Here is a 20,646-nt window from a genome sequence, read left to right as displayed (position 1 = left end):
GTAACATGATATTGAAATTTGCTGATGACACAAAAAGAGGGTGTTTGGCAAACAGGAGGATTGTAAAAGGCTTCAGGAGGCCATAGGCAGGCTAGCAGAATGGGCGGGCATGTGGCAGATGCAATTTAATGTGGATAAGTGCAAGGTGTTAGAAGGAAAACAAGAAATGGGAGTATACACTCAAAGGCAAGACACTGAAGGGCGATCAGCAGAGAGATTTAAGGGTTGATTTTAAATCTGCCCACCTGGCAGAAACCAGGTGTACGGGCAGTTAAAATGGCCACGGCGACTTACTCGCTGCAATCCTGCTACCTTCCCGAGTGTTGGAATTTTAACTTGCTCATTTGAGGAAGGCGGAGGGGGTGGGTCATAGAATCATAGAAAGTTATGGCACAGAAGGAGGCCATTCGGCCCATCTTGTCTATGTCGGCCGAAAAAGAACTATCACGCCCCATTCCACTTTCCAGCACTTGGCCCGTAGCCTTGTAGGTTATGGCACTTCAAGTGCATATCCAAGTACTTTTTAAATGTGATGAGGGTTTCTGCCTCTACCACTCTTTCAGGCAGTGAGTTCCAGACCCCTACCACCCTCTGCATGAAAAAAATTCTCCTCAGCTCCCCTCTAACCCTTCTACCAATTACTTTAAATCTATGCTCCCTGGTTATTGACCTCTCTGCTATGGGAAATAGGTCCTTCCTGTCCACTCTATCCAGGCCTCTTGTAATCTTATACACCTCAATTAAATCTCCCCTCAGCCTTCTTTATTCCAAATAAATCAACTCCAGCCTATCCAATCTTTCCCCATAGCTAAAATTCTCCAGTCCTGGCAACATCCTCATCAATGTCCTCTGTACCCTCTCTAGTGCAATCACATCTTTTCTGCAATGTGCTGACCAGAACTGTACACAGTACTCTAGCTGTTGCCAAACTAGCGTTTTATACAGTTCTAGCATAACCTCCCTGCTCTTATATTCTATGCCTTAGTTAATAAAGGAAAGCATCCTGTATGCCTTCTTAACCACCTTATCTCTCTGTCCTGCTAGCTTCAGGGATCTGTGGACATGCACTCCAAGGTCCCTCTATTCCTCTACACCTCTCAGTATCCTCCCATTATTGTGTATTTTCTTGCCTTGTTTGCCCTCCCCCACTTCTCCGGATTTAATTCCATTTGCCACTTTTCTGCCCACCTGACCAGTCCATTGATACCTTCCTGCTGCCTACAGCTTTCCTCCTCACTATCAACCACACGGCCAATGTTTGTATCATCTGCAAACTTCTTAATCATGCCCTCTAGATTTAAATCTAAATCATTAATATATAACACAAAAAGCAAGGGACCCAGTACTGAGCCCTGTGGAACCCCACTGGAAACAGCCTTCCAGTCACAAAAACACCCATCGACCATTACTCTTTGTTTCCTGCCGCTGAACCAATGTTGGATCTAATTTGTCACTTTCCCTTGGATCCCATGGGCTTTTTACTTTTTTGACCAGTCTGCCATGTGGAACCTTGTCAAAAGCCTTGCTAAAATCCATGTAGACTACATCAGATGCGCTACCCTCATCGACCCTCCTTGTTACCTCCTCAAAAAATTCAATCAAGTTAGTCAGACACTTCCCTTAATAAATCCATGCTGACTGTTCTTGATTAATCTGTGCCTTTCTAAATGACGATTAATACTATCCCTCAGAATTGTTTCCAATAATTTGCCCACCACTGAGGTTAGGCTGACAATGTCTGTATCATTCCCCTCTTTTGTAAGGACAGACGCAAAGTATTCATTATGAACCATACCCACATCTTTCACCTCCACACATAGGTTACCTTTTTGGTCTCTAATAGGCCCTACACTTTCCTTAGTTATTCTCTTGCTCTTTATGTATTTATAATATCTTTGGGTTTTCCTTGATTTTACTTTCATGCCCTCTCTTTGCTTTCCTAGTTTCCTTTTTAATTTCACCCCTGCACTTTCCATACTCCTCTAGGCTTTCTGTAGTATTGAGCACTCGGTATCTGACGTAAGCTTCCCTTTTCTGCCTTATCTTACCCTGTATGCTCCTTGACAACCAGGGGGCTCTAGATTTGGCAGTCCCACCCTTTTTTTTGTGGAACACATTTGCTCTGAACCCGCACTATCACCGCCTTGAGTGCCTCTGACACTGATTTACCTTCAAGTCGCTGTTTCCGGTCCACTTTTGCTAAATCACTTCTCAGCTCAGTAAAATTTGCCTTTCCCCAATTGAGAACTTTTACACCTGTTCTATCTTTGTCCTTTTCCATAACTATGCTAAATCTAACTGAATTATGATCACTACCACCAAAATGCTCTCCCACTGAAACTCCTTCCACCTGCCCAGCTTCATTCCCTAAAACTAAATACAGAACTGCCCCCTTTCTTGTTGGGCTTGCTATGTACTGGCTAAAAAAGTTCTCCTGAATGCATTTTAAGAATTCTGCACCCTCTATACCTTTTACACTGAGTCCTGGTTCCTGCTTTAAATATTCAGATTGGGCCCCGATGACATCATCGTGGCCCAAGTGCAATGTTACCCACTGAGTGAAGCAGAGAAGGATGAGAGGAGATTTACAGAACATACTTACAAAAATATACTGACTTGCTTCTCCCGACCCCACATTCAAAGAACGCGGGCCGCAGTCGGCAAACCCCCACCTCCCCCCATCGCTGCCTCTCCTCCCTCGATTGTCGTTACTCCCCCCAAGGCCGCTTCTACCTCCTGACCTGATCACCGCTGTTCCCGACCCAAGCGCCCCTCTTTCAGTTCTGATCCAATCAGCCCCCTTCCCGACCCAATCTCCCCCCTTCTCAGTCGTCCCCTTCCTCACCTACCTGAAGGCTGCTGCTGATGTCACAATGGTCTGATCTTTAATCCCGCTTCACTGGTGAGCTTCCTGTTACTCTCCGCAGCTCACCAGCTCGATCGAAATGAAGCCCAAGACCCAATATCGGGTGCGCCTCAGGCCTCACCGTTCAGGCGCAGGGATTGCTCAGTGTCCCAAAGATGGGTGAGCTAGAATTTCAAGGCTCATTTCCTCTGGTTGAAAAACCAGTGATAATGTGTCATCAATTTTAAATTATCACTGACGAGAGAGGCAAGAAGTTTCTCTATTCAAGGTTGTCGTACCATGAAATGCTTTGCCCCAGAGAATGACTGAGGCAGAGTTCATTGCATTTTTTAAGGGAAAATTAGATAAATAGTTGAAGCAGAAGATGCGGGTCTATAGGGAGAGAGTAGGACAATGGGATTTGTTTTAGTTTTCTCTGGTAAAGAGTCGGCGTAGACATGATGGGCTGAATTGCCTGCTTTTGAGCTGTAAATATCTGTGATTCTTCATCTTCGGAATAAATTGCAAACAATAAGAATATTCAATTTTAAATCAAAAACATAAAAGTAGTTTCAGAATATCTGTTTTAAGACTTGTGTCCCTGGCTGCTGGTTAGTTACCAGAAAAGGAAAGATTGGGGAAAACAAAAATAAAACTAGAATTTTGCAATGTCTTTGTGTATTTGGTTAAAATGAGGTGAATTCTTCACAATATTTGTAGAATGGGATTTGCGCTTGCTGGAATAAACATAGAAACATAGAAAATAGGGCCAGCTCCGCCATTCAAAATGATCATGGCTGATCGTCTAACTCAGTACCCTGTTCCCGCTTTTTCCCCATATCCCTTGTTCCCTTTAGCATTAAGAAATATATCTATCTCCTTCTTGAATACATCTAATGACTTGGCCTCCACTGCCTTCTGTGGTAGAGAATTCCACAGGTTCACCACCCTCTGAGTGAAGAAATTTCTCCTCATCTCGGTTCTAAATGGGATACCCCGTATCCTGAGACTGTGACCCCTGGTTCTGGACTCCATCCATCGGGAACATCCTCCCTGCATCTGGTCTGTCTAGTCCTGTTAGAATTTTATAAGTTTCGATGAGATCACCTCTCATTCTTTTAAACTATAGTGAACATAGGCCTAGTCGACCCAATCTCTCCTCATACGTCAGTCCTGCCATCCCAGGAATCAGTCTGGTAAACCTTCGTTGCACTCCCTCCATGGCAAGGACATCCTTCCTCAGATAAGGAGACCAAAACTGCACACAATACTCCAGATGTGGTCTCACCAATCCCTGTTCCTGTACTCCAATCCTCTTGCAATGAAGGCCAACATACCATTCGCCTTCTTAACTGCTTGCTGCACCTGAATGCTCGCTTTCAGCGACTGTTGTACAAGGACACCCAGGTCTCGTTGCACCTCCCCTTTTCCCAATCTATCACCATTCAGGTAATAATCTGCCTACCATTCAGGTAATAATCTGCCTTTCTGTTTTTACAACCAAAGTGGATAACCTCACATTTATCCACTTTATACTGCATCTGCCATGTTCTTGTCCACTCACCCAACTTGTATAAATCACATTGGAGCCTCTTTGCATCCTCCTCACAGCTCACATTCCACCCCAGCTTTGTGTTGTCTCCAAACGTGGAAATGTTACATTTAGTTCCCTCATTCAAATCATTGATATACATTGTGAATAGCTGGGGCCCAAGCACTGATCCCTGCGGTACCCCACTAGTCACTGCCTGCCACCCAGAAAAAGACCCGTTTTTTTCCTACTCTCTGTTTCCTATCAGTCAACCAATTCTCAATCCATGCCAGTATATTCCCCCAATCCCATGTGCTTTAATGTTGCACACTAACCTCTTGTGTGGGACCTTATCAAAAGCCTTCTGAAAATCCAAATATACCACATCCACTGGTTCTCCCCTATCTATTCTACCAGTTACATCCTCAAAAAAACTCCAGTAGATTTGTTAAGCATAATTTCCCTTTCATAACCCATGCTGACTTTGTCCAATCCCGTTAATGCCCTCCAAGTGTTCTGTTATCACATCTTTTATAATAGACTCCGGCATTTTCCCCACTACTGATGTTAGGCTAACTGGCCTGTAATTCCCTATTTTTTTCTTTCCCTCCTTTTTTAAATAGTGGAGTTACATTTGCTACCCTCCAATTTGTAGGAACTGTTCCAGAATCTATAGAATTTTGGAAGATGATCACCAACGCATCCACTATTTCCAGGGCCACTTCCTTTAGTACTCTAGGATGTAGATTATCAGGCCCTGGGGATTTGTTAGACTTTAGTCCCATTAATTTCCCTAGCATTATTTTTTTACCAATACTGGTTTCCTTCAGTTCCTCCCTTTCACTGGACCCTTGGTTCCCTAACATTTCTGGCAGGTTATTTGTGTCCTCCTTTGTGAAGGCAGAATGAATAATGCCTAACCAAACTGATTCTTTCAGAGGGGTTGTCTATTTAAATATTTATAGGTAGTTCCTGGCCCATGTTGGGCCTAGCAGTGGGAGCTTACCAAAGGAGGCATGGCAATTTGCATGTCAGCAGCCCTTAAATGTGAGATTTAAAGGGCTGAGGATAGATGGAAGCTCGAAACATATTAAAAATGATCTATCTTTCTTTACAAAGGCTGTATGTGGCAAAAAAGTGGCTGTCAAAATGCAATATAGATTCAAAACTGGGCAAGTGAATGCAGCATCCTGCTCGATGGCCAAGGAAATAGAGGTGCTGCTGCATGCGTTTGGTGCGAGCACAGTTGCTCTGTTTATCGCTCTACAGAGGACAGTAGTGCATCAGGAAGTAGTAGCCAGGTTCACTGATGTAGACACTACTTCCAAGACCTGGGAACAGTTGTGGAAGAAGATAGCCTGATTCCGTCAGATGCACTAAGACTACTCATCAGTACCATTTACCCTATACATGGGATAAAGTCTGGCAAACTGTTGCCCATGCCAAGTCCTCACACTACCTACACCTTACATAATCATTCTGTAGTAAAGCCCCCATTCAAGCTGCAACTTATGGGTTATATCTGTGTTAAAATAGCAAAGGAATGCATACAAATGCATTTAGCGTTCATCCATCCATTTCTAGACTTATAGCTTTTATTTTTAAAAAGGTGCAGAAATGCATTGGTGGCTTGTATATGTAGGCTATAGTGTTTCACCAGTATTAGATGTACCCATTGCTTATGTGTTTTACAGGTTTGCTGCAAAGAATGGGTGGAGATTTTAGTTCCAAAAGGCAGATATATTGAAATAACGGTGGACAAACTGGTGGAAATATTTGTAGAAATCTCTGATGCGATGTTAATTAATGAAATCATAAAATCTGATGTTGAACCAGGTAAGTGAACTTGTTATTTCAAAGAAACTGATAACAAGTGACGTCAGGGTATTCCAACCTGAGGTGACCACAATCATTATTATTATTTAGCGTATACCATCACCGAATCCCCCACCATCAACATCCTGGGGGGTCACCATTGACCAGAAACTTAACTGGACCCAGCCATACGAATACTGTGGCTATAAGAGCAGGTCAGAGGCTGGGTATTCTGCAGCAAGTGACTCACCTCCTGACTCCCCAAAGCCTTTCCACCATCTACAAGGCACAAGTCAGGAGTGTGATGGAATACTCTCCATTGCCTGGATGAGTGCAGCTCCAACAACACTCAAGAAGCTCGACACCATCCAGGACAAGCAGCCCGCTTGATAGGCACCCCATCCACCACCCTAAACATTCACTCCCTTCACCACCAGCGCACTGTGGCTGCAGTGTGTACCATCCACAAGATGCACTGCAGCAACTCGCCAAGGCTTCTTCGACAGCACCTCCCAAACCCGTGACCTCTACCACCTAGAAGGACAAGGGCAGCAGGCACATGGGAACAACACCACCTGCACTTTCCCCTCCAAGTCACACACCATCCCGACTTGGAAATATATCGCCGTTCCCTCATCGTCGCTGGGTCAAAATCCTGGAACTCCCTTCCTAACAGCGCTTTGAGAGAACCTTCACCACACGGACTGCAGCGGTTCAAGAAGGCGGCTCACCACCACCTTCTCAAGGGCAATTAGGGATGGGCAATAAATGCTGGCCTCGCCAGCGACGCCCACATCCCATAAAAAAAAATGTAGACTTGGCATATAAATCCAGCCATCTTAAATCATTATCATCACCAGCATGCAAAGCGTATAGGCCACCAAATAGTTTAGTTAGTGGGCATGATTCACTGATGTGGGACATGGTTTATATTTGTCCGCAAGAACCTTTATTGTCGTCACCAAGGCCTTGTAGGATTTGAGGTGCCTGTCCAGTTCGAAAGCAGTTGAGAAACTCCAAACTATAATGTGGCAGTTGAATTCTGGTTGAGCATCTGCTGTGAAAAGAATTAGGAAAGGTTGACCATGTTGGGTGCTTTGAAGAGAGCTGCAATGTTGGTGGATAAAACAAGTCAGAGTGAATTGGCAACATGATTTTGTTACTGCATCTGAACGACAAAGGTGGGAGTGAGCTATGTTATAGAGGATTTGTAGCCACGGAGGGAAGTAATGCACCTGACACATAGTAGCATGTAGTTGAGTATCCAGGTTAGGGTTGGTTAAGGTGAGTACTTGGTCATAAGTGTTGCGGCTATGGTGAAAACCAGCTTGGTCTGGGCTCAGCGCAGCATCGACTGCTGGAGATATGTGCTGTGGGGACCAGTTGCTCGAGCATCTTATAGCAAACATTCAGGAGGGAGATAGATCGTAGATTGGTACTAACTGTGAGTCCCTGCAGTCTTAAGTAGGCCAATGATCTTTACTTGGTCCCATACTGCTGGGATTCGGCGTTCAAGGACGACACGTCTGAAGAAAATTGATAGCCAATTACATGCTTGTGGATCAAGGTTTTTCAAACATTCAGGGTTTACGTTGTCATAGCTGGTTGAAGTACCAGGTTTGATATCATGAAATATAGAGTTGATGGAATGAAAGCTGGTGGGGGGTTCTGGTTCGGGGCCTTTAGACCAAAGTGGCGTTAATCATCATGTACTTTCCGTTCGAAGACTTTGTTGCAGGTGGCTCTTGCAACTTTTCATAGGCGATAGGTAAGAGCATTGGCTGACATAGATGGTCAGGACTGTGCAAGTAGATGTTGAGCAGCATCTAGGCGATGGATGAGGTTCCAGCTTTTACAACTTGAACAAGCAAAATTTGTGAGATTGACTCTTCTCGATGGGCTTGACGAGCAGCATCGTGATTTAAGCAGTTGGTCTGCAATATCTGAGATGTCAGATTTATCGTAGAGTTTCAATAGGTCAGCGCACTCTTTGACCAGGCACGACATGTTCAAGAGGCAAAAGCGATGAGGGATTGTGGATTTTGCAGCTTTGTAGAGGGTGCCATAAACACATTTGTAAGCTTCCTCGATTGGGATATTATACTGTGGGATAGCAATCATTAGTTCAAAACTTTCTGTAAACAAAATCCAATTGGTTTTCCTGAAGTTCCATTAGTATTTTCTTGTCCTTTTGATGAGTGAACATAAGAAAGAACATAAGAAATAGGAGCAGGAGTAGGCCATACAGCCTCTTGAGCCTGCTCCACCAATAAGACTGTGGCTGATCTTTGACCTCAACTCTACTTTCCCGCCCAATCCCCATATCTCATGATTCCCTTAGTGTCCAAAAAAGTGTTGTCACAGGCCGCAATGGATAAATGATGGTCGGTGTTGACTATATGAAAAGTCGTCAAAAACAATATAGCAGTGTTGGTTGTGGTTGATTGATGTGACCCAACAGATTGCAGGTGAGTAGTCTTGACCTATTTTCAAAACTGAATTTGACAGATATTTGTTAGGTAATGGTATTAAGGGATAGGGAATCAAGGCAGGGAAATTAAGTTAAATTTTGTTTGATAACATTCCTGTGAAGCACCTTGAAACGCTTTACTTTGTCAGAGGCGCTACATAAATGCAAATTGTTGTTGTTAAGATACAGATAAGCCATGATCTAATAGAATGGCAGAATAGGCTTGAGGGGCTGAATAGCCTACTCCTTTTCCTATGCTCCTATGACCCCCGTCTCGCTGAGCAGAAGGTGTTTAGGATCATGGAGGAGGGCATGGTCATTACTAGACGCCCGACTTTGTAACTGATCCCCATCGCCATTGGATTGTGAGTAACCCCAGTCTGTATGGAGACCATTAAAGTCACTAACGTAGATAGCCGGGTAGATAGAAAGAGATGGGAGAAAGTTGTTCCCGCAAATTTCACTCGCTGGCTTAAAAATGTTTGCAATCTTGAAACCACCAATCTTACAACATCACAAGGATTAGTGGCTAAGACATGAGTTGCATCTAAAATGCTATTATGGGCGAAGATAGCTCGGCCTCGCTTTGCATGGGGTGCATGACATACCAAGTCGAATTCATCAACAGCAAAGCATCCAGCTTCATCTGTTGCACTGAGTTTCTTCAAGGCAAATTATGTCAACCTTGTGGCGGATATTGATAGTGCTAATGATTGAATGCTTCGCCGTTAAGAAGTCCACAACATTAAGTTGTAGGATTCGCAACGTTGGGTCTATGGTCTGAAAGCCACCTGTTATTATCCGTTGACCAAGATCTGAAGATTCTCTGATTTGATGTGCTGGTTGCATCATAAGTTTCATCAATAAGTCATTAACCCTATTACATATCATCTTCAAATTGCAATAATATTACTCATTTCTTGATTTCATATGCAATATGTTGAATGTTCATCAGCTTTATTTAAAATGAAATAACTGTTGTATGTAAGGATGCAATCCCTCTACCCAAATGATATACCTAATTTTAAAACTCAGCTGTAGAAATTGGTATGCATTGCACCTCTTTTACATCCCAGGGGATGCCTAACACAGGCATTAGGCCTCTTAAATATATAAATTAGGGGCCTGACATCTGTTGAAGGACCCCATCCAGAAATTAGTCAGCGATGAGCAGGGAAGGCATTGGGCCTGCCCCACTCTGCATTCTTCAGTGGCCCCCGTGACCCCAACGAAAGGTAAATTAAGTTTTGAAAATTCCTTAAAAAACGTGCTTAGGGAGCAAGGAGGAGCAAGAGTGCTGCTCCGACTCCACAGGAATCACGATCAACCACCCCTCCCTCCCCTGTAGCCCACTTCAATCCCCATCCTGGGCCTTCCCTGTGTGCCAAGACAGGCAGTGCAAAATTGATCACTTTGACTGAGCGAGCTAGCTGCCTGTGGAGGCTTCACCAGCACCAGCAACTCACATCAAGTATGCTGACGAGGCTCGAGGACCGATTTCCGGGCCCAGACCAAGATCTATTCCATAATCTTATAATTTGAGCTGCACAATGAATGTACAAGTGAATGGAGGAGACATATAAGGAGGAATTCTCTGCTTTTGAGAACAGTTCCTGCTGGGAGCACGGGATTGGTGCACGTAGTGATTCTGTCCTCTGAAGGCCTGCAAATGCATAGAAACATAGGAACAAGAGTAGGCAATTTAGCCCTTCGAGCCTGTTCCGCCATTCCATTAGATCATGGCTTATCTGTACCTCAATTCCATTTACCCGCCTTTGATCCACATCTCTGGATACCCTTTCCTATTAAGAATTTGTCCATCTGTCTTAAATTTCAATTTCACCCTTAGCTTTTTGGAGGAGAGCGATCCAGATTTCCACTACCAAGTGCAGAATATAATGGAGCGTTATGCTGGATTACTATTGGGAGTACAATATACAAAATTAACCTGCAACCATTTCCAGTCATGTTCGCGAAATTCTTTTAAACTAGTCAGGGCTAGCACTACGCAAGCTCCAACTACGTTTTCGGACTCTGCAGCAGCCTAACCAATGGCAGTGAAAGGGGCCGCAGAAGAATACTGCATTTTGTTTTTTTTAACTTGCGTTAATGTGGAGCCAGGAAGAGCAAAAGTGCTCCACATTAAGACTGTGGCTGCTGCCGGTTAATGCTTGATCGCCTCCCTCCATTCCCGAACTCACCGGTGAGCCTCGGCTAGCTCAGACGCCGGACGAAATTGGTCAGGTCCGATGGGTGAGCAGTGCCAGGGCACCCTATTAGTGCCTGCAATTCACTGCAATTATGATGACGATGATGTCAGAGGACCAATTCAAGACTCTCCGTTCTGGCGTGCGTTGGCTGCGTGCTGCATGGATCCCGTCGGGTTTCGGACACTAATAAAATGAGATCTCAAAGAGAGGTGTTTGGCTGGATGCTCCTCCCTGCTCTGCATATCTGACAAGCCCCGATTTAGGTAAATGCGTCAGGATTATGGTGGGATCAAAGCAGTAGGTGGAAGTCCTGCCCCTCCACCAACCTACAATATCGGGAAAATCCAGTTTTTTCAACCTTTTTAGATAATTCTTGATTTCAGAAACAACCAAAATGAAACTTGTATTTTGTCAAAAGAGAAATATTTTATTAACATATTTTAAATTAACTTAAAATGCCTTTTTTACCGTTACACGCATGGGCATCACTTTGATGTAATACACTTGGTATGGATTTTAACAGCAATCATGTTAGTTACAATTTCGTGCCTCAGACTTTCTGTCTTGTATCCTTTAACACAGAGCATAGACGAGTAGCATTTACAGAAGATCGTCAGGAAGAAAATGTATCTTTTATGCCCCACGGCATTGTTAAAGAAGATACCTATCTAGCCAAAAGAGACGAAGAGTTTGAAAAGGTAGAAAGTGCTTTTGTAATGGACCAACTGGTTTAGAAAAGAAATACAAGAAATGTAAGGCTACTCTACCCCATGTGCAATCAACCTTAGGGGGGTGAATTTCCACGGGGGTTCTGCTCAGCCGCCATAACTTTGGCCTAAGAGTTGCAGAAACCTTGAAAACCCAGGGTTTCCACAGCTCCTCCGCTGAAGTTATAGCAGAAGAGGGGGAAAATCCCCACGTAAATGCACCCCGTAAGTTTGTAAGAGACAGTTTGCTTAGTAGTGATTTAATGCTTGACTGTTGCCATGCAGATATATGTAGCTTCACATCAAAATACTGTTGCTCCTTAATAACGACTGTTCATATTTTTGTGCAAAATTTAACACTGTTAAATTGTAACACAGGTGGTAAACCTACAAGGAATTAAACCAATTTCTTGGAGGGTGGAGCCAATTAATTTTAGCTGCGTAGTAATTTCCAAATGATTGTAGATTTGGCAAGGAGGGAATTTTATCACTCCCTGCTAGGTGGTAATGAGCAGTTAAAATGGAGCAGGTCAATTTTCTGCTCCGTTCCACCAATCTCCAATTTTAAAGCCGCTAGTTTTGGCAGCGGATGAGGCGCCCGCCAGACACAGGCAGGAGCCTCATACAGAAATGCTAATCAGGGTTGCTATGACGTTAATAGGACCCCAATGGCATTTTAACTGGGGCCTGAGCAGTAAAGCAGCTGTGGTTTTCCCGCTAGGAGGAAGCAGGTCGGCAGCTGCTGGGAAGGATGTAGAAGCCTCCAGATAAGTGAAAACATTTTCTTTGTAGGGGTCAGAGGAGCAGGAGTACTTCCGCGGCTCCACAAGGAAAGTCACGACCTCCTCTGCCCCAGATTCCCCCACCCACTATGGGTACGGTAGCATAGTCGTTATGTTACTGGACTAGTAATCCAGAGGCCTGGACTAATAATCCGGAGTCATGAGTTCAAATCCTGCCACGGCAGAGGGGGAATTTAAATTCAATTAATTTAAATTCAATTAATTAAATAAAATCTGGAATTAAAATACTAGTATCAGTAATGGTGGCCATGAAACTACCGGATTGTCGTAAAAACCCATCTGGTTCACTAATGTCCTTCAGGGAAGGAAGCCTGCCGCCCTTACCCGGTCTGGCCAATATGTGACACCAGACCCACAGCAATGTGGTTGATTCTTAATTGCCCTCTGAAATAGCCTAGCAAGGCCACTCAGTTGTAAAATCTTGCTTTAAAAAAAGTCACAATAAGAATAAAACCGGACGGATCACTAGGCACCGGACACGACAACGGCAAACCAAGCCCAGTCGACCCTGCAAAGTCTTCCTCACTAACATCTGGGGACTTGTGCCAAAATTGGGAGACCTGTCCCACAGACTAGTCAAGCAACAGCCTGACATAGCCGTACTCACAGAATCATACCTTTCAGCCAACGTCCCCGACTCTTCCATCACCATCCCTTGGTATGTCCTGTCCCACCAGCAGGACAGACCCACCAGAGGTGGCGGTACAGTGAGACAGATAGGAGGGGGTGGCCCTGGGAGTCCTCAACATTGATTCTGGACCCCATGAAATCTCATGGCATCAGGTCAAAAACGGGCAAGGAAACCTACTGCTGATTACCACCTACCGCCCTCCCTCAGCTGATGAATCAGTCCTCCTCCATGTTGAACACCAGTTGGAGGAAGCACTGAGGGTAGCAAGGGCACAGAATGTACTCTGGGTGGGGGACTTCAATGTCCATCACCAAGAGTGGCTTGGTAGCACCACGACTGACCGAGCTGGCCGAGTCCTGAGGACATAGCTGCCAGACTGGGCCTGCGGCAGGTGATGAGCGAACCAACACGAGGGAAAAACTTACTTGACCTCGTCCTCACCAATCTACCTGTTGCAGATGCATCTGTCCATGACAGTATTGGTAGGAGTGACCACCGCACAGTCCTCGTGGAGATGAAGTCCCGTCTTCGCACTGAGGACACCATCCAACGTGTTTTGTGCCACTACCACCGTGCTAAATGGGATAGATTCAGAACAGATGTAGCAGCTCAAAACTGGGCATCCATGAGGCGCTGTGGGCCATCAGCAGCAGCAGAATTGTATTCCAGCACAATCTGTAACCTCATGGCCCGACATATTCCTCACTCTACCATTACCAACAAGCCAGGGCATCAACTGTGATTCAATGAGGAGTGTAGAAGAGCATGCCAGGAGCAGCACCAGGCGTACCTAAAAATGAGTTGCCAACCTGGTGAAGCTACAACTCAGGACGACATGCATGCTAAACAACGGAAGCAACATGGTACAGGCAGAGCTAAGTGATTCCAGAACCAACGGATCAGATCAAAGCTCTGCAGTCCTGCCACATCCAGTCGTGAATGGTGGTGGACAATTAAACAACTAACGGGAGGAGGCGGCTCTGTAAACATCCCCATCCTCAATGATGGCGGAGTCCAGCACGTGAGTGCAAAAGACAAGGCTGAAGCGTTTGCAACCATCTTCAGCCAGAAGTGCCGAATGGATGATCCATCTCGGCCTCCTCCCGATATTCCCACCATCACAGAAGCCAGTCTTCAGCCAATTCGATTCACGCCACGTGATATCAATAAACGGCTGAGTGCACTGGATACAGCAAAGGCTATGGGCCCCGACAACATCCCGGCTGTAGTGCTGAAGACTTGTGCTCCAGAACTAGCTGTGCCTCTAGCCAAGCTGTTCCAGTACAGCTACAACACTGGCATCTACCCGACAATGTGGAAAATTGCCCACATATGTCCTGTCCACAAAAAGCAGGACAAATCCAATCGGGCCAATTACTGCCCAATCAGTCTACTCTCGATCATCAGCAAAGTGATGGAAGGTGTCGTCGACAGTTCTATCAAGCGGCACTTACTAACCAATAACCTGCTCACCGACGCTCAGTTTGGATTCCGCCAGGACCAATCGGCTCCAGACCTCATTATAGCCTTGGTCCAAACATGGTCAAAAGAGCTGAATTCCAGAGGTGAGGTGAGAGTGACTGCCCTTGACATCAAGGCAGCATTTGACCGAGTGTGGCACCAAGGAGCCCTAGTGAAATTGAAGTCAATGGGAATCATGGGGAAAACTCTCCAGTGGCTGGAGTCATACCTAGCACAAAGAAAGATGGTAGTGGGTGTTGGAGGCCAATCATCTCAGCTCCAGCACATTGCTGCAGGAGTTCCTCAGGGCAGTGTCCTCGGCCCAACCATCTTCAGCTGCTTCATCAATGACCTTCCCTCCATCATAAGGTCAGAAATGGGGATGTTCGCTGATGATTGCACAGTGTTCAGTTCCATTCGCAACCCCTCAAATAATGAAGCAGTCCGAGCCCACATGCAGCAAGACCTGGACAACATCCAGGCTTGGGCTGATAAGTGATATACAAGTAATATTCGCGCCATCCAAGTGCCAGGCAATGACCATCTCCAACAAGAGAGAGTCTAACCACCTTCCCTTGACAGTCAAGGCATTACCATCGCCGAATCCCCCACCATCAACATCCTGGGGGTCACCATTGACCAGAAACTTAACTGGACCAGCCATATCAATACTGTGGCTACAAGAGCAGGCCAGAGGCTGGGTATTCTGTGGCGAGTGACTCACCTCCTGACTCCCCAAAGCCTTTCCATCATCTACAAGGCACAAGTCAGGAGTGTGATGGAATACTCCCCACTTGCCTGGATGAGTGCAGCTCCAACAACACTCAAGAAGCTCGACACCATCCAGGATAAAGCAGCCCACTTGATTGGCACCCCATCCACCACCCTAAATATTCACTCCCTTCACCACCGGTACACTGTGGCTGCAGTGTTTACCATCCACAGGATGCACTGCAGCAACTCGCCAAGGCTTCTTTGATAGCACCTCCCAAACCCGCGACCTCTATCATCTAGAAGGACAAGAGCAGCAGGTACGTGGGAACAACACCACCTGCACATTCCCCTCCAAGTCACACACCATCCCGACTTGGAAATATATCGCCATTCCTTCATCGTCGCTGGGTCAAAATCCTGGAACTCACTTCCTAACAGCACTGTGGGAGAACCTTCACCACACGGACTGCAGCTGTTCAAGAAGGCGTCTCACCACCACCTTTTCAAGGGCAATCAGGGATGGGCAATAAATGCCGGCCTCGCCAGCGACGCCCACATCCCATGAAAGAATTAAAAAAAACCCTTCCCTCTTGTGTCACCCTCTCAATCCTCCTTCCCCAGTACAACTGCAAGCCGGTGAGCGGCCAAGGGCTACCTGTCCTACCCAGCCAGCAGGGCTCTGTGCCGTCTTCCCGCCCGTTCACGTACATATTTTGGCTGCCTGTTTCAGACACAACTCCATTACTTCTATCGTTCTTTTTTCTTCTCTCATGGTCCCTTTCAGGCACTTCTCTTGTCACCCCTCCCGTCACCCAGCCGTGTCATCTTTTGTATTTCCCGTCTCAGATGTTTTACTCCCCCCAATCACTACCCCCAGCTTTTCACAACTCCTCTGCTTCCTATTCTCCTGCTGCCGTCCCAGCCTTCAATCTGCCTTGAATAAGCCTACGGCTATTCTCTGCAACTCCTGGCATTATCTGAAGGGTCCCTTGGAAAAACCTGTCAATGCCTCCTTACGAACAGCAACCCCAACAACCCTATCCTCCTCAGTCGCCTAGCTCCCCAAAAATAAAGCAAGTGCAGTAAAAACTGGAGTTCCTTGGATAAGTAGAGAAATTAAAATGAAAAAGAGGCATTTGTCAAACCTAGGGTTAATCCACAGAAATAACAGGATAAGTTTGACTTGGCCAAATACCACCATATCAGCCTCCCAATCATCTGTGAAATGATGGAGGGAGCCATAAATGCTGCCATCACTGACGCTCAGTTTAGATTCCGTGCAGTATTCAGGCAAGTAGTGTTAAAGGATGAGGGGAATAATTAGACTCCGTTTAGGAGCGGAGAAGGTGGGATCAGAAGCAGATTGGAGGGTGAAGGAGGAGAGGTAGAAAATGGGGGAAAGGGAAAGAGGTCGTGAGGGAGAGAGGCAGGGAAAGATGGAGAGGAGGGAAAGGGAGAGGAGGAAGAAGATGGGGAAATGAGATCGGGGAGGTGGTACGTGACAGGAAGCAGACCAGGTTGGGGTGACTAAGAATGGGGAGGGAGGAGAGGAGAGGAGAAAGAGAAGAGATGAAGGGAATAGGAGAGGGAGAGATGGCGTAGAGGAAAAGAAGAGCGGCAGAGATAGGAAACATTTTCAGCAGAGACAGGAAAGTTGCAAAACATCTGGTTGTAATGCACAAATTCTGCTTAAAGTGGGGGGAGTTTGAAGGTTGGGAAATGTCTGGTCCTAATTTAGAAAATGATGCTCATTCGTGGGGGCATTCATCTACAAAAAGTTGTTTGATGAGCAGGTGGTCATCTGCAAAATACTGGAGTTCCTGAAGGATATTGGGCTGAAGAGCAGGGAGGTTATGCTAGAACTGTATAAAACACTAGTTAGGCCACAGCTTGAGTACTGCGTACTGTTCTGGTCACCGCATTACAGGAAAGATGTGATCGCACTAGAGAGGACCCTGGAGATTTACGTGGATGTTGCCAGGACTGGAGAATTTTAACTATGGAGAAAGACTGGATAGGCTGGGGTTGTTTTCACTGGAACAGAGAAGGCTGAGAGGAGATTTAATTGATTTGTATAAAATTATAAGGGGCCTAGATAGAGTGGATAGGAAGGACCTATTTCCCTTAGCAGAGAGGTCAAGAACCAGAGGGCATGGATTTAAAGTAATTGGTAAAAGGATTAGAAGGGAGCTGAGGAGAAATCTTTTCACTCATAGAGTGATGGGGTCTAGAACTCACTGCCTGAATGGGTGGTAAAGACAGAAACCCTCATCACATTTAAAAAGTACTTGGATATGCACTTGAAGTGCCATAACCTACAAGGCTAAGGACCAAATGCTGGAAAGTAAGATTAGGCATGGTAGCTCTTTTTCGACTGGCACAGACACGATGGGCCAAATGGCCTCCTTCTGTACCATAAACTTCTATGATTCTATGAAGAGTGTTGGAACTATGAAGAGAGATTCTTGCGGGCCATCTTGAAAAATATGGCTGTGTTTTTTGGCTCTTTGGTGCAAAGTTTGGTGAGGTAGTTGGGACGAAGTTTGGCAGGACCATTGGACCGAAGTGGTGCAAATATTCGGTGAGAATGGGATTTAGAAATTTTTTTGTGGGCAGATTGCACAACAGAGCAGGAGGCAAAGTAAAAAATATTTAAATAAAAACTGAAAATGCTGGAAATACTCAGCAAGTCAGACAGCAACTATGAAGAAAGAAACAGAGTTAACGTCGATGACCCTTCGTCAGAACTGAAAAATTAAACAGTTTTTAAAATGATAAAAAATATTTACCTTTCCCTACTTTTACCAAGATTTTTTTGTGCTCTAAGCATGTGGTGTTCCAAGACATATTGTGGAAGTAAATAATCATTTGCCAGGTAACCCGACTGTTGCTTGATGGTCACGTAACATTATGGGAATTCCCACTTAAGTTAATGAGTCACACAACGTGACCCTAACAACATCACCTACAGATACAGTGGGCATGATTTTAAAAGGGAAAAACGAGTGGGTTGAGAGCGGGGGGCGTTCAAAATTGCAACCATTTTGGACCCATCTCTTTCCAGTTTACACCGGGTGGTGGAGGAGAGGGGGAAATGAGGGGCTGGCGACCAACCCGGTCCCAGGAGGCGGGTTGGTGATTAAAACCTTTCAAGGAGGCTGTGGGCCTCCATTTTTGCAGAGTTTCCGATTTCAACCCCAGGAGGCCGGGATTCCTTGGCCTTCTCTTTCACACCATGTGAGAAGAGGCGGGAAGGCCCGAGGCTAACAGGTAGGTGCCTTTCTGGCACAGCTTGTGGACCCGGAGGAGCAGGAGTGGTTCCTCCAGGCCCAGCAAGCCTACCTGCAGCGACCCCCCCCCCCAACGATCGCGGACCCCTCCCTGATCTCGCCCCCCCCCCCCCCCAAAACAGTCACCAATCCACCCCCCCCCCCCCACCCCCAATGATTGTGGACTCCTGTGATGACCCCCGATCCCCCCCTCCATGATCGTGGACCCCCGCAATGACCCCTGATCCCGACACCCCCCCCGTGACTGATCCCCGATCCCTCTCCCCTAGACTGACTTCCCCCCTGTGACCCCGTGCCCACCATGCCTTCCCCCCCCCCCACCTCCATCCATACAATCAAAGACTTACCTGAAGACTTATCTGAACACGTCCTCTCCCTGGCTGGTCTCCCATCTGACTGAGACCAACCTGTCATTCAGGCCGGTCAGTCGGATGGCAAACCGCCAAAAAAATTTAAAAACATCCTTACGTCAAAATCATAAGGACGTCCGGGAAACCCATGCTTCCAGGTTTCCTGTCCGCAATTTGACCCCCACCCCCTTCCCGGCTCGGAGTCAAAATCGTGCCCAATATCACCAGAATGATGCAAGCTCTCACCGTTTTTCATGTGTAATGGATAGATGGAGAAAAGCCAGGGGAATGGGACTCAGAGAGCTGGCACTCGTGCTGGCCTCCTTCTGTGCTGTAAAATTCTGTGATTCAATATTGGTAAATGATAATTTAGTCATTAATAATAAGATAATCAGGAACTGGTTTATCATCTTTCAACATTTTTTTTCTGTTTTATCTATTTTATGTATTCTAGGATGTTAAGGAGCTTTATGCGCATTTTAGCCATCATTTGCTGGATGCTTTAGTGAAATCTACACATCTGTCATTAGAAACTCTCAAAAGAAGAATCTTCAAGTAAGTGCTTTTTTTGCTACAGTTCTATATCTTACTCCATCTTTTTGAATATAGGGTACTTTTACAAAATCATTCTCCAAGGAGAGAGCTTCTCCTATCATGAGAAATTTGGGAATTTGCAGGCGTGTCTGAGGATGTTCCCAACCTACCTCGGAAATCCTGCCAAATATGCCCCTGATGCGACCTACATCTGCCGAGAGCAGGCAACAGGGACCACAATATTATTAGTTTCAACTTGATCTGCCAAACCAAAGCTGCTGAAAATCTAATTCTAGTATCAGCTTTTACTTGAACCAGATTGAGCAGTCCCACTAGGCGGGGACATTGTCAACAGAGAGGGAAAATGGAATGCTTTCAAAATCAACCTTGCGCAAAAGAAAACTATGTATGTCCCTAGAGTTAAAAGAAGGGCACACAAAGCCAAATTGGCTAACAGGTCATGTTCAAGGACAAATCAGACTTAAGCAGAAATATTTTTACAGGCTTAAAGAAACTGGTTCTCAGAATATGGATAGGTATTGATCTAAGCTAAAAGCAATGAAAGCCGCCATCAGAATAACCCAAAAAGATACTCGAGAAGAAGATAGTGGATAGCTGTGGTATTAATAGCAAGTCTTATTCAGTTATATAGAATCATAGAATCATAGAATCATAGAAGTTACAACATGGAAACAGGCCCTTCGGCCCAACATGTCCATGTCGCCCAGTTTATACCACTCAGCTAGTCCCAATTGCCTGCACTTGGCCCATATCCCTCGATACCCATCTTCCCCATGTAACTGTCCAGATGCTTTTTAAAAGACAAAATTGTACCCGCCTCGACTACTGCCTCTGGCAGCTCGTTCCAGACACTCACCACCCTTTGAGTGAAAAAATTGCCCCTCTGGATCCTTTTGTATCTCTCCCCTCTCACCTTAAATCTGTGCCCCCTCGTTATAGACTCCCCTACCTTTGGGAAAAGATTTTGACTATCGACCTTATCTATGCCCCTCATTATTTTATAGACTTCTATAAGATCACCCCTTAACCTCCTACTCTCCAGGGAAAAAAGTCCCAGTCTGTCTAACCTCTCCCTGTAAGTCAAACCATCAAGTCCCGGTAGCATCCTAGTAAATCTTTTCTGCACTCTTTCTAGTTTAATAATATCCTTTCTATAATAGGGTGACCAGAACTGTACACAGTACTCCAAGTGTGGCCTTACCAATGCCCTGTACAACTTCAACAAGACATCCCAACTCCTGCATTCAATTAGGAGTCGGATAGC

At 45.5% G+C, this 20,646-nt stretch overlaps 1 protein-coding gene across 1 annotated transcript in view; it reads left to right on the top strand.

Moving 5' to 3' along the window:
• The window catches only part of LOC137322210 (dynein axonemal heavy chain 8-like), a 1,468,904-nt gene that overhangs the window by 360,967 nt on the left and 1,087,291 nt on the right, over positions 1-20,646 (top strand). Inside the window, exons 21-23 of the mRNA XM_067985326.1 lie at positions 6,071-6,212; positions 11,454-11,569; positions 19,282-19,382. Coding sequence (XP_067841427.1) covers positions 6,071-6,212; positions 11,454-11,569; positions 19,282-19,382 — 359 coding nt within the window. The remainder of the gene's footprint in view (positions 1-6,070; positions 6,213-11,453; positions 11,570-19,281; positions 19,383-20,646) is intronic.

This window comes from Heptranchias perlo, chromosome 5 (genome assembly GCF_035084215.1).
Source record: "Heptranchias perlo isolate sHepPer1 chromosome 5, sHepPer1.hap1, whole genome shotgun sequence".
Lineage (NCBI taxonomy): Eukaryota > Metazoa > Chordata > Chondrichthyes > Hexanchiformes > Hexanchidae > Heptranchias > Heptranchias perlo.
The sequence above is the reverse complement of the archived record's forward strand: the minus strand, read 5'-3'. Positions and strand labels throughout refer to the sequence as shown.